This window comes from Vigna umbellata, chromosome 1 (genome assembly GCF_029865625.1).
Source record: "Vigna umbellata cultivar VRB3 chromosome 1, Vumbellata_1.0, whole genome shotgun sequence".
NCBI classification, from domain to species: Eukaryota; Viridiplantae; Streptophyta; class Magnoliopsida; order Fabales; family Fabaceae; genus Vigna; species Vigna umbellata.
In genome coordinates this window covers 107,753,656-107,767,823 of record NC_142165.1, presented here as the reverse complement: position 1 = coordinate 107,767,823, position 14,168 = coordinate 107,753,656, and the positions used below count along the sequence as shown (strand labels likewise).

General features: G+C 36.0%; 2 protein-coding genes across 2 annotated transcripts; one reads left to right on the top strand and one right to left on the bottom strand.

Moving 5' to 3' along the window:
• The first annotated feature begins 1,944 nt into the window (after positions 1 to 1,944).
• LOC124824919 (ethylene-responsive transcription factor ERF086) lies at positions 1,945 to 3,442 on the top strand. Its single transcript, XM_047297439.2, has one exon. It carries the CDS (start codon positions 2,154 to 2,156, stop codon positions 3,186 to 3,188), a length of 1,035 nt encoding a protein of 344 aa, XP_047153395.1. The 5' UTR covers positions 1,945 to 2,153; the 3' UTR covers positions 3,189 to 3,442.
• A 5,228-nt stretch (positions 3,443 to 8,670) lies between these two features.
• Positions 8,671 to 13,624, bottom strand: LOC124825206 (Zinc finger C-x8-C-x5-C-x3-H type family protein). Its single transcript, XM_047297769.2, has 7 exons — positions 13,303 to 13,624; positions 13,046 to 13,188; positions 12,729 to 12,794; positions 12,359 to 12,478; positions 11,927 to 12,241; positions 11,536 to 11,856; positions 8,671 to 9,712 (listed from the first exon to the last, which is right to left on the bottom strand). Exons 1-7 carry the CDS (start codon positions 13,388 to 13,390, stop codon positions 9,314 to 9,316), a joined length of 1,452 nt encoding a protein of 483 aa, XP_047153725.1. The 5' UTR covers positions 13,391 to 13,624; the 3' UTR covers positions 8,671 to 9,313.
• Between the last annotated feature and the right edge of the window lie 544 nt (positions 13,625 to 14,168).

The window sequence follows — 14,168 nt, the reverse complement described above, 5'->3', positions numbered from 1 at the left end:
GCATGTGATTGCAGACTTATTTAAGGCAGTACTAAATTACATTTTCCTGGTAGGAACTGTGAACTAATAAAAATGTGCCCACTAGCTTTAGCTTTGTGGGGGCTGTTTAATCCAACCCAACTTGCTAATCTCCTTTAAACTTTTCATTACCCTTTTGACTACACCCTTTTAATATTGGCTTTTGGAGATCAGAGATAGTAAAGGTGATTAACAAAAAGGCATTTTTTTTGTTATCTTTTTCAATTTTATGCCATTAGTCATTTCCTCCACTAGCCTTAAAACTCTGCAGTGTAGATTCATAAGTTAAGTTCATCTCAGCATAAACACGACTACCACCAAAAATTGTTATGATCTGTGTAATACACAGTTGTAAGTATCCCTGAAAAAGGTCAAAATACAAGCATAATAATGCAGTTTCATAATAAACCGAAATCTTCTGGAATGTTGTTCAAGGATGTGAAAACTGAACAGTGTAAGTTAAGTGAAGTTGTAATTAATTCCCCATCCAAAACCCTCGGATTTCCAAATTCTAGTTCAGTAATAAAAGAACTGATCTACAGTTTTATCTAAGAGGTTTAGCTTACCTGACTGAGTCACATAATCATAACAGGGCACTAAGCTAAGACCATGGTCAACAGCTATGATCAGTTTGGCCCAAATAAACTCTTGTACTGGAATTAGAAATTGTACAGTTGAACTGCCAAAAAGAAAATGGGAAAATCTACTATTTGGATGTGAAACATGATGTGCATATATAAATATAGAACAAACAAAGTTAAGAGTTTGTCTTGTGGGCCATTGAAAAGGGAACTTTTTAATTTTGTAATCGAGTGTGGGGTTGTTTCCATGACACAAGACAGGGAAGGCTCAGACAATATAAAATTGTTTGATAATTTTGTGTGTAGTTAGAGATGATTTTAACTGCTCCCTTTGAAAATCATGAAGCAAACAAGAACCTCCGATGTAATTGGTTGGTTATTTTGCATAAAACGCGGATTCACATGTGCATAATAATACATGCAGCTAGTGAATGTCATGCTAAGATTAGTACCTCCAAATTCAAATGTTTGAGACTCTCAAGGAGTGTGTACGTAGACAAAACCACGCAGTTGTTTTTCCCTTTCTGGTTTTTGTCAGGGACTGATTCCACCATAATAAAATTTCAGATTTCATTTACACCAATCATTCAATCACCCAGGAAAGTTCTCTAAAAACAGCAGCTTATGTATTATCTCAAAAACGTAACCTTATAGGTCAATATCTATCAAGTCTAGAGCAAAAACTGAGAGAGAGGTTTTATGTTAGATCTCTCTGTACTGAAATTAAAAAGTAAAAATAGTAATTTACTGGGAAAGCTTTACTTTTTGGTGCTTAAACATGCCTCTTTTTTCATTATCTTTTTCCCTGTGTTGGAAATAGCACAATAGAGCTTAGCAGGTCAATTCCAGGTAGTTAGTTGATTAGCTGGGCCTTTACACGTGAACTGATATGAATAGAGATTTAATTTTTGTCAATTCTTATCAAATCCCAATAGCTTGCATGGCCCTGATGTAATAATTACCTCACTAACTTTTACATTATTCAACTCCAATGTAAATTGTGTATTTTTTCAAACTCACTGTATGTGTCTGTGCTTGTTATTGCTAAGAAACAGAAAACACATTTTATGCTGTCGTTGGAACTAGAAAGAAAGTGACTGTTGCAAAGAAATAAGATCTCAAAAGTGCAGTGTGTAGAGCCCCATTTAAGGTACTTGACAAGTGAAGGGAATCTTTATTTTCACTGTTTAGTTGAGAGTCTTAACTAAATGGGATGGAGAAGTAGAGGTTTAATAGAAATAAGAAAAAGAAAGACTTTAAAAAGTAGGTGGAAAGGGGAGGATGGTCTCCAAAGAATGACATCTGCAAAATGTCCTTTTTTCTTCCTTCCATGATCAAGTCACAGTCTTTAAAAGACTTCACCATTCATCAGATCATATCATAACATAACATAACATAACATAACCTTCACTGCACTGCACTGCACTGCTCCTAAGTCCTAGTCCCCATTCTCTTCTGTCCTCTCTTCATTTGGCACACTATTTAACTCCCCCTAGCCCACTCACATTTCCTCACCTCATTTCACCCCAAATTTTCTTTGCCATTTCCCTACCCATGTCAACCTCTAGAACCTCAGATACACCCTTCAAAGGATATGATCCCAACCAAACTCAAATGTGTCTCTCTCTTCTCCAACGCAACACATCTCCTTCTGGTGAGAGAAGAGGCAGAAGGAAGCAAGCTGAGCCAGGAAGGTTCCTCGGGGTCAGGAGGCGTCCTTGGGGTCGATATGCTGCTGAAATCAGAGACCCCACAACCAAAGAAAGGCATTGGCTTGGCACTTTCGACACTGCTCAGGAAGCAGCTCTTGCTTATGACAGAGCTGCTCTCTCCATGAAAGGAAACCAGGCAAGAACCAACTTTGTTTACTCCGACAACATCAACTTCCACACTATACTTTCTCCTGCCGATGTTCAAGTCCAACTTCAACTTCAACCTCTCCTCCCACCTTCACAGTTCCTCTCTAACACCACTCACACCAAACAGCCAAACAACCAGAATAGCCTCCCCAAGGTTGTCCACACTTCAAACACTGGAAACCCCTCCCCATTGAACAATGACGCCTTTGTTGAAATTGAAACCACGTATGGGTCTGCTGATCAGGATGATAGTTTCTTCTTTTCCAGTGATTCCAACTCAGGCTACCTTGAATGCATAGTTCCTGATAACTGTTTCAGACCTGCTTCCTCCAAAACAAACAGTTCAAACTCCAGAAAGAGCAATGTGAGCGATCAAAAGGCTAACACAAATTCCAGTGAGAGTACTAATCATCATGAACAGTACTACTACTCTCAAGAAATGGCAGGAATGGCCTCTAACTTTTCAGAGTTTTGTTATCCAAGTGAAGTCATGAGTCAAGGATCATGGGATGATCAACAGTCATGGGATTGGAACTGCAGTGAACTTTCAGCCATATTTAAGAACCCATTAAGGGTGGAAAATGGGTGCATGGATGCATTGTACCCGATGAGTGATGATCAGAGTCCAAGTCCAAGCTATGGAGTAATGAATGAGTGTGCTTCTTCTACTACCTGTTCTCCATCACTTCCACCCTTTGGGGACGTAGACTTGGGATACCCACTCTTCTGAGTCTCAGACTGAGGTGCATTTATCAAGGAGTGTCTTAGTTAGCCTCTTCTGTACTTGCATTGCATGCACTTGTACGTTTTTCTTTTTAATTTTCCTTGTAACTTGGGTCTAGCAACCCTTTTTCCTTCTTCTAATGTAATTACTAAATTGCACACATGATGATGATGACGGGGTGAGTGATTGAGCTCTTTGGCTTTTGAGCTCCACTACCACCTCTCACTTTCAAATCAATGCAAACCCTTTCCTCTTATAAATGGCAGATTTTTCTTTCGACATGTTAATGTAATAGCAATAGCAATAGCAATAGCAAGCTTGTCATTCAAAATGAAAGGGGAGCAACGATTCAAAATAAAGTTTGAGAAAAAGAATGTAAAGAAGAAAAGTACAAGAAAAGTGATTATTTATATTGATGCATATTGATGGCATGATTTTATCCTTCTTTTGGGCTAGTTGCCTAAACTTTTGCGTACAATAAAGGTGGTGATGGCACAAGCATATCCATCAAACAGCATATATAGCTTCACAGAAAGACATATTGTGAAGCCAATAACCCGCGATTCTAATCTATTGCTTGCAGTACATTCCCTTTTTCTGACTATTGATTGATTAGATAATGAGTTGTTTTTCCTTCTTTTCCTCTTCCTTTTTCTCTTTTCTTTCATCACCTTCTAAAACAGGTTTAACTTTCAAACCATAAATCAAACTTCTCTGCTTTATTAACCAATATCATCGTTAGGTATGGGAACATGGCAAGCAGGACACCCAGGATCCCAAATAAATCTTATCACTTCCATTTTCTTTTTCGATCAAATTATAACAAAATACTTACCAAATAAATTGTAGACATTTTATTAGGATCAATTTCTCTAAAAAACTAAAAGTATACTGTTCTTCATGAGCAGAAATTTATTTATATATAAATCAAAAAACACAAATCTTAAAAAGTTGTGTAAAAGAAGTTTTATAAATTAAATTTATTTTTAATCCCGAAATTTATTTTGCATACATTTATCCAAAAGTAATGTGTTTGGGTTGAGTTTCACGTTCTCTACTTGAAATACCACAGCAAACATGTACACCTCTAAACATTATCTATGCAATGGGGCAACTTTCTTTAGATGTTTTTTAATAACCACATAAAAAGAACCTAAATCATTAGTTTTATTGATCATATGCAATTTTCATGTTAGTCAAATTTTAAAACATGATATTTTGATAATAATCATGTATATTTTTTAGAAAACATAGAAACATATAATACTTAGTAACAGATATTTATTTATATTTTAAATAACACTACAGTAAGGTATAGTATGATGACATTTTTTATTAACTTTTTAGCTTATACTTTTTTAAAAAAACCCATATACTTTATCAAAAAATTTAACTTGGATTGATATAAATTAGTTTTATGGAAAAAAAATTACAAAATTTGATGCTGAACTGTAGATCATTGATATTAAGTGATTTATAACAATATATTAAAGAAGTACCCATTTTTTATATAGAATTTATATTTATATTTTATTTTAAATTATATTTTACCATTATGGAAAAATGTTTAAATATTAAAAGTAATTGCAGGTTCATTTTAATTAAATAAATTATAAAACAATCATATCTTTCAATAACACACTATATTATAAACTATTGCGTATTTTTGTGTGGAGATGACAAAGTAGATAAGGTTTCACGTTTGTATTTAAAAAATAATTATTTCTTTCATACATTATTTAAATATATCATAGTATTTAAAGTTAAATCATTAACTTTACGAAATAAGTTTCCACTATTATTTATAATGATGTAAATATATTAATTCTTTTTATTTGTCTTTCTAATATATAAATGTACTAACACGTTGCACTAACAATAAAATTTAAAAAGAAAAGTAGCAAGGGGATTAATATGGTAAAGCAAATTATACTCACCTGTGTTACGAGTTATAATATTTTGTGTACACCCTCATCTGTCATCCGGAGTTAGTTCGTTATAACTTACATGTGATACCCTATAGACTAGAATCTCCTGTTATTTTCACGACATGATTTACTCATATCTACTTGAGACTTGGTAATCATTAGAATATCAGGATGAACGTCGTGGATTTCGCTATCCATATTCATACTTTACCACCGCCTTGATACCAAATCACTGAGACATTCCTCCTTGGAATCCTCTTTCACATCCATATTACAATTATCATACCATACTTTCATTTTTACACCATTATAATAATGCTTACATAAGTCATCAAAGCAATTAGAACAATTAGTTAAAATAGCACACTGGAATAAATATAAGACCGAATACCTTGTGAATGTTGGAGACCGATCATTCAATACTAGGTACAGCTGAAGAGAGGGTCAAGCACCTATAGCTTAGGCCGAACGCTTAGAGTTGATACCGAATACTAATATAAGACCGATTACTCTTATGAGACCGAGCACTAGTACAAGACCTAGCACTAGTATAAGACTTAATAATATTAAGAGACCACACACCCCACCAAGACCGATCGCTACTAAGAGGCCACACACCTCACTAAGACTGATCGCTACTAAGAAGCCACACACCCCACTAAGACCGATCGCTACTAAGAGGCCACACACCCCACTAAGACCTAACACTCTGGACTTAGACAAAATACTCAGGTAGGACCGATCACTAAAGTAACCGAAAGGTCATTAAAAGGTAAGATCCATGAGAGGTCGAACATAGTTAAGAACGAATACCAATACAAATACTAGACCGAACGCCTTTTAAATCAACTACCAGTACAAGACCGATCGATCATTAATTGAAGTCCCACCTAAGCAGAACTTAGTTAAACACAAGAAGAAAGTCGAACGGTCAACGAAGGACCCTCAGCGAACTGCATAATTCTGCAGAATGACTGCAGAATTATGATCAACACTACTCTTTACCAATTTCCTTCATTCTTCCCAACTTCTAATCCTCCCAATTTATATTATACAGACCAAACTCACACCGAACACAATTTATCCATCTTTACTACCACACTTCCTCCCAATATCACTCGGCCACTGAACCAGAATTATGCAGAATCACAATCAACATGAATACAACACTTAATAGTCTTCAATAATAATACCGAACACACAATCATTCAGTTTCACACACATGCAAAGCCATCAAACATCATTTTCATACATTATCAACCAAATAATTAGATTAACTAGCTTCCCTTACCTCAAAGCAACTTCACAAATTTTCAACTTCTTCACAGTTCTGTTAAACCACCAGTGATCCTAAGACAGCCTACAGACTTTGGATCAGTGAAAGGAAACCAACCACCGAACCAGAAACAAAAATCAAAACCAAGATGAAGAGTCGATGAACACATGAAAACCGAACAGTGTTTGCATGCACCAGAAATTGTAGAAATTTCAAGAATCAAAGAGAGACAACTTACCGGCTCTAAAACAAGAAATTGATCGGTGTAATGGAAGCTCTTGACACTAGGATTGTTTAAGCACAATCTAATTGTTGAACAATTGGAGTGAGATGGAAGAAATCTAGAGAAAAGAGAGAGGAAGAGTAGAGAAAATGGTTCTAGAGAAATAGACAGTTTTAAGATAATGAACTGAGTGTTTAAAAATTCCTATTTACACTGTTGATGTATTTTAACACCAAAAAACTCATTTTCTTTATTTTAATACTTCTCTATACTCTATTACCATATTTCCTAGGTTCTTACAAGTGTATGAATCACGTATTAATATTATAATTGTTACATATTACCTTCACAATCTATTCTTCTTCGTTGGATAATTTAAATTAATATTTACATTTTTATTGTTTCATTCATAGTAAATTATAACTTATGTTTGTATCTCTTATATTTACATCTTCTTTTACGTTTTGACAAGATTTCCTTCACATCTTAACAAAATATATATTTTTCTTGTTGTGTTAAACCTTCATATCATAATTATCAATTCAAGTTTAAATATTATTTTATACATGTATTTAAGTAAGTGGCAACTACCTTTATAAATATATTACAACATATAAGCATACATCAAGCCTTTTGAAGAGGCGAATTGTTAAATCACGTTGATAATACTTCTTAGTTGAACATGAAGATCCATGAGTAGGATTTGAGAACAAACTACAAAGAAAAATCAAACCCTTCGAAAATGAGAATTACGAGATCATGTCGATGATACCTCTTAATTCAACATGAATATGGAGATAACTGATCAAGTTCCTCCCACATTGATTTGAACTTGTAAACTACCTGTTGACTATGTTAAACCTCTTCTTGAAGTTCAAAACACTTGTGGAAGCTTTGATACTATGACAAAAAACTTTAGAAATACAAGAAAAACAAACTTAAACAAAATACGGGTCAATGTACATTTATATTTATCATTACATCTATAAAAACAACACAAATTGAATCCATAAGAAAGAGAGAAGGATGGAATTTTTGTGTGCATAATATAATACCAAAAAGGCACCATTTAACATAATGAAAAATAGAATGGAAGCACAACTACACAAGGATGACTCGATACTGAGGAAAGAAAAAGGCTTCAATATTGAGCTTCAATTGAGCTATGACAATTTGGTCCTCATATTAAAAATACTTATCCCACTCAGTATTTTTCATTATTTTCTTTTCGAATACTTTTTTACTAATGAAAACATTATTTAATACATTTAATAAAAAAATGAAAACATTTTTCTGTAAAGTTAAAAAGTTTATTTAATATATGTTTTCTCAATTTTAATGGACTCATGTTCGAAGAACCCAGAATACGTATAATATTTTGTTAATAAGAACCCTAAAGGGGACCATTAGAAATACTTTGAAGTCCCCATCAAAACTACTCCCATCTGATTAATTTTTTTCATCTTGTTAGTTGTCCAGTATCGTTGATAAAAATCCTGCCATCCAATTACAGAGATACTGAGTACAAGTAGATACCTTCGTAATAGAATAAGGAAAAACCAAGTTTGATTAAAAAATTGGAAAAACAACATAGTTTTCTAAAACAAATAATTGGACGACATTAATTCTAGTTCAAAGGCTGACCTAGCTTTTACCAACAGAACCACCCAAAAAAACACCCTTTAGACAGGATAATAAACTCTGAAGAGACCAGTTTCATATTTGATTAATTGAGGTTTTTTTCAATGTTACGGCGGTTCGGTTGGTCAGGGAAGGTGCAGTACACCTGTCCTTCAACTTTGAAGCGGCCAAGAAATAAGAACACGTGTACCTTATATCGGACTCTGAACTGCGTTGTTCTGTCAAGTGCCACGCTGCGCTGCGCTCGTTAGCTCGACTAAAGTGTATTCTATTGATAACTACAATCATCTTACAATAAACATATCCGAATCTAATGGGGGAGGGGTGATCAAAAGGAAATCCGCCAGAAAGATACCTGATCCCCCAGGAAAGCTCGACCAGGTAAAATGACAGTGAAAAAAAGATTATTGGACTTTGAAATGTGTTAATTTAAATGTCTTTCTTCATATATGTATTCTGTAATAAACTTAAGTACCAAGTCAAGCATTTTACTTGTCACAACATCACCGTGTATCTAAATTCATAAAAGATAGCAATGTGAAGCCTCATTGTAGTCTCCTGATTACTACTCTTCACGTCAAACCTTGGATAACTTGGGAACGGTGGCAAACAGGACCTTCCAGGAAAGGATTTGGATATATTCCCAAATGCAAAAGGGGTTCATGTGAAGAGGGATTACACATGGTCAATGAAACTCCGAGCAGAATTTTTCTCATCAAAAAAGATTGAAGCATAAATAAGCACCAGAAACTACTAAAATTGGAGATGTGAATGGACATGTGCATGATGGAGTTGCAGATACTTTTGAAGTTATCCAAAAGCAAGGTGCGTGTATGGGTTGCTAAAACTCTCAAGGTTGGCCATGGTTTATTCAAGATAAAAAGGATGGCCACAGAAAGATTATATGGACACAGACAATTGGTGGGAAAGTGTGTGCTAGACCTGAATGTGGAACTGGATTAATTGAAAAATAAAACCTATTTTGAGAACCTCCTTGAGTGATGATGGCCGGTTGAAAAATTGAGATAAAAAGGAGTGATAATGAGGAATTCATTCACATTGCTTAGCTTGAGGTGTGAGAGACAGTGCTACTTGTGGTAGCACTGGTAGTTGCTGAAGAACTGGAACTCTGAGCAGATGGTTGAGTGCTTGAATGAGAAATGGGTCCAACGCTTGACAAGGTCAAACCAACTGATCCGGTTGATGTGCTCATTGAAGACATTCTGGACGAAACAGACTCCTTACTGACTCCTGCACCAAGTTCAGGCCGCAACTCTGAGGATGAAGATGACGGAGCAAGAGTACCGATTGAGGAACCCACAGGATAGGGTGCAACTGGCATGTCAGCCAGGGAAGAGGCAGATGGACTGTAGCTAAGTGATCCCATAGGATGATCAAATTTGCATGCAGAACCAAATTTGCAAACTCCACGCTGTGTATAATGAGTGCAAGGCGGTGCCCCCTGATTATCAAACACAAAGTCGAACAATTAACAATTAAGAATTCAGGAAAGTCAGACAATTTAAAATTAAAACAGAATAGGCAGATTTATCATTGCATCAACAGTCCTTTAAACAAATAAATTCATAATGAGTACAAACAAATACTTGTATATTCTTCAACCGGTCCAGAAAACAAAATAAAATGCCACAGCACTTCGGACTGAAAAATAATAGCCAAAAAGATCATTAACGTCTAGCCTACGAAGACCGGAATATGTTCTCGTAAAATAACACGAGGAAGCATGCCATCAAACATCAACATCTGTTTTGTGCATGGAAAATAGAGATCGCCCCTAATCCAAAATCACAAGAATGAAATATGAAATTACCAATAGAAATAAGGTTGGAACACCTCAAGCTAGCATGAGAACATAGCTCTAAGGAGGAGAACCACAGATAACAGAGCACATAACCAGAAATTTGTGGCATCGACAAAGGTTAAAGGAAAATACAAACAACGTCAACCAATTCCACACAAAGCCAAAGCCCACACAATACTCTTATGGTTCTTGAATCACAACTTAATATTAGAAACACATTTCATAATATAGATAAATTTCAAGCATACAAACCAAGAAAATAACACGGAATACTCCAATAGACCGAAAAATAGCTTCAGAGAATGTATATAATAAACATCCAATAAGAATCAAAATAAGTAAGAAATAGCACGTGACATATAAATCACACAATGAAAACATTGATGTCATGGCGGTGTATAAGGTTTAATAAATTATTCTGCATTTAGAAACACCATGTCGAACATGTAACTGAAAAGAACTTGATTCTATATTTAAACTAAGTAAAAAAAAAAAGGTGTAAAATGATAATGTTCATTGAGTTCTAATACATTATAAGTTCCAAAAACTTTTTTAGTTTTTAATTGAATCCCTCCTAATTATAAAATTTTGTACTTGGTGTCCCTGAAACCTGTATAAGTTGTAACGGCAAAATGGCTTGCACATGACCGAAAAGATCCACAAACAGAGTCTAAATGCTGGCAACTAGCGGAAAACCAATAATCTATTCTGAAATTTTAAGTACAAGGACTATATTTAAAATTCAATAAAACTATAAACAAAATAATCGAACCTATTAATAAGAAATAATTTTGGCATATATATTAATATGAGACTAGGGATTATCTGGTTATTGATCCTTGCTTCCCTGCCCACTCTCTTTTGATGAAATAAAATTTTAGCGCTAGGTGTCAGTAGGCTTTTGGTTCGTCCATTCTTCAAGGACAAGTAACTCATCAAGAGAGACTAATCAGAGAAGTATTACATTATCTCAATTATAAGTGTTATGTTTTAGTACATACAATTTTAAAGATGAGAACAAAAGTTTCAATCATTCAAGAGTTTGTATAAGAAAATATTCCTTGGCCAGTCAAAGATCATATCCCTAGAACGAGAATTGAAAAAGGAGTTAACATACAGATATAAGTGTATTACGGCGATACACTACAATTTAACAAAACCTAAACCTAAAGAAGGATCCAGAAGCACACTTGTAATGGATGTTGTACAGAGTAGTCCAACATGAATGTATAATGTGTAGTCCAACATGAATGCATAATGTGTAGTCCAACATTAATGCGATTCTAAATATCAGCAGAATGTGTAGTCCAACATGAATGCATAATATGCATAATACATTAAAATAGAAAGGTGTCCTAAAAAAGAGCTAGCATAAAATAAGAACGAAAAAACGGTTCCTACTGTGATCCCATTTTTATGACAACCCAGTATAAAGCACCAAAGAACAAAGAACTTGAAATTACCGGACGCAAAGGAAGACCCACAGGACTAAGGATTACATTTGCTTTAGGTGCTCCCTTGTCTGGTGGATGATGATATCTGCAAGATGGACCAAATTTGCACTCCCCTGTTTTCATGTAATAATGACATTCTGGTTGATCAGGTCTTTCTGGAAATGGATGCTCCTTCTGAATAGCACCTGAAGGACCAACTGAGGGACCAGAAGGCTGATAAGGTCCAGTAAAAGTAGCTGCCGACGAAGGTAGTGGGGTTATCCCATAAAGCTGTGTTGAACCAACATTAGACGCAGAGCTAGATGGCATTACAGGGGTTGTTGCAGGAGCCTGCACCAAGTGCTTAAGAGATTTAGTAAATGTGCACATAACTTGAGTAAGCAGCGCATAGTGGACCTACCTGATAAGGACCCCAGCCTGAAAAAGGGACCATGGCAGGAGACACCACCATAGGCCCATACGGACCCTGAACTACTGAGCCAGGCAGCATAGGAGGCCTTGCAACAAGTACACCATATTGTTGTTGCGAAGGACCAGATTGGGGCTGTACAGTTGGATATACCGGTGAAGGTACCGGAACAGGCAGATGTGAAACTGCGGGAACCGGTGATGGTGCAATAACTTGGACACCTGCAGGTTGGGGATGGTGGAATTTACAAGTTGCACCAAATTTGCACTGTCCAGTTTTCACATAATAGGAACACTCTTTCTCACCCTGTTATTAATCATGAAAAATAGTTTGAATCAAACTTCCATCCTCATTAAGAAAATATGATCCCAACATTCACAAAGATCACATAATATTACGCAATAAACATAGACCGATACAGACCACTCGCAACGGATATCCATAATAATTTAGTGGCACAGGGGTAGCATTGCCTGCCGCCTGCCTAGGATGGTGGTACTTGCAGGATGCACCAAACTTGCATGATCCCGTCCTCATATAGTACTGCAGTTCAACCACGAGCATATGCAATACAACCAACACATAAGGAAGGCCACCAGCATTGAAGACAACCAGAACAAAAATAGAAGTCAATCTCAATTTTCACCCAAACCTCGACATTTATTATAAGAAACACCAGAACACGTCATTTTGTAAAACATAAAGTGATTGCATTTACAGTATCACCAATCAAATGTAACCATTTAATACAGGTGCAGCAAAGAATCTATGAATGAAAGCCATATTAAAAAACCTGGCACACAGGCTGCCCCACGCGCTCCGGAAACTCCCCTCCAGTCCTCGCCGCAGCTCCAATGACCTAAGCAACAAAACATGCAGAAGTATTTTCAACTTAGGAAACATCATTCGATCACAGTGTCCAATGCAGACATCTAAATCTCGCCCAACCGAGTTCGATTAACCCACAACACAAGTAAAATTCAACAAACCGAACTGCACAAAGCCAAGATCAAAGGCGAAATTGGAGACACACACTTACACAGGAGTAAGCAACGAACCAGAAACCCTGAGAAACTAGAAAGAAAAAGAAGAAGCAGATTTATTTATTACCGCAGCACGGTCACGGGGATGGTTGAAACGACACCGTGTGCCGTAACCGCAAAATCCCGTCCTCAGATAATAGATACAATCAGCCTCATCGGGTCGCAGAGGGTACGATTCGGCAGCTGCCAATCCGTGTTGCCACGAGGACTCTGCATTATTAGCGAAATCAAGATCAAACCTACTTCCATTATTACCACACTCTGCATTATTCAGCGCAAATCGAGAATCGTGAAAGGAATAACAGATAATGTAGATAGAGTCACCTTCGATGCCGGCGTCGGCGCCGGCCACGGTCCATTCCGGCGACGGATCAGACTGCGACCCTTCGCTGGCCCGGCCGTACCGCTCCATTGTACGGACCAAAGAGAAGAAAAAAGGGTCTCAACCTGAAGGCAGGAATGAGAGGTTCCGATCAAAAGAGTGAGAAACTGGTTTGGATTTTCTCTCTCTTTCTCTCTCAGTCACTCACTCATACACTGCCTCTATGTTTCTTCCACAGTATTAGTTGCTCTCTTTCTCTCTCTATTTTCTCTCTCTTTCAGTTTCTAAGCTTCTTTTCTTATTTATTTTGATTTTTTTCCCTTTGGGAGACTCTTCTCATTGGTAAGAGAAAGGGTGGGTTGGCTTATTATCTGTGTACCCGCCAAACATGCCATAAAATTACCCAAATATAAAAACTGTAACATTATTAACTATTAACATTTGAAAATTACTTTTTTAGTAACCAATATTCTAATATTATTATTCTTTGAGAAAATAGAAAACAGTCCCAGCACCCACAATATAAACAAAATTATTATCATAAATTAATACAAAATCTATTAAACAATGTTGTAAATTATACAATATTAGATTAAACAAGGGTAAATGAAGGATTTTTTAAACGTGCTTATGTCAGTGCAGATTGCATAAGTGGTGGTAAGAAAAGTGATAGAAGATAGTGAAGACATTGTGTGGTGGAGACTATGCATTTGTCCTATTTATATTAAACAGAAAAAATAAAAAATAAATTTAGTGAGATAATTAATTAGTTAATCTTGTTCATGGTTGTGGGCAGGCGTTGTCGCTGAGGAAAAAAAGAAACATGAGTAGATGTCATTGGCTCCACGTGGCCGAAACATGTTAGATC

Coding starts and splice junctions, on each gene's coding strand:
- LOC124824919 (XM_047297439.2), top strand. CDS start 2,154: ATGTCAACCTCTAGAACCTCAGATACACCCTTCAAAGGATATGATCCC.
- LOC124825206 (XM_047297769.2), bottom strand. CDS start 13,390: ATGGAGCGGTACGGCCGGGCCAGCGAAGGGTCGCAGTCTGATCCGTCG. Junction 12,479..12,728: donor TGGGGCAGCCTGTGTGCCAG/GTTTTTTAATAT, acceptor GTTGAACTGCAG/TACTATATGAGGACGGGATC. Junction 9,713..11,535: donor TGGGTCTTCCTTTGCGTCCG/GTAATTTCAAGT, acceptor TTTGATAATCAG/GGGGCACCGCCTTGCACTCA.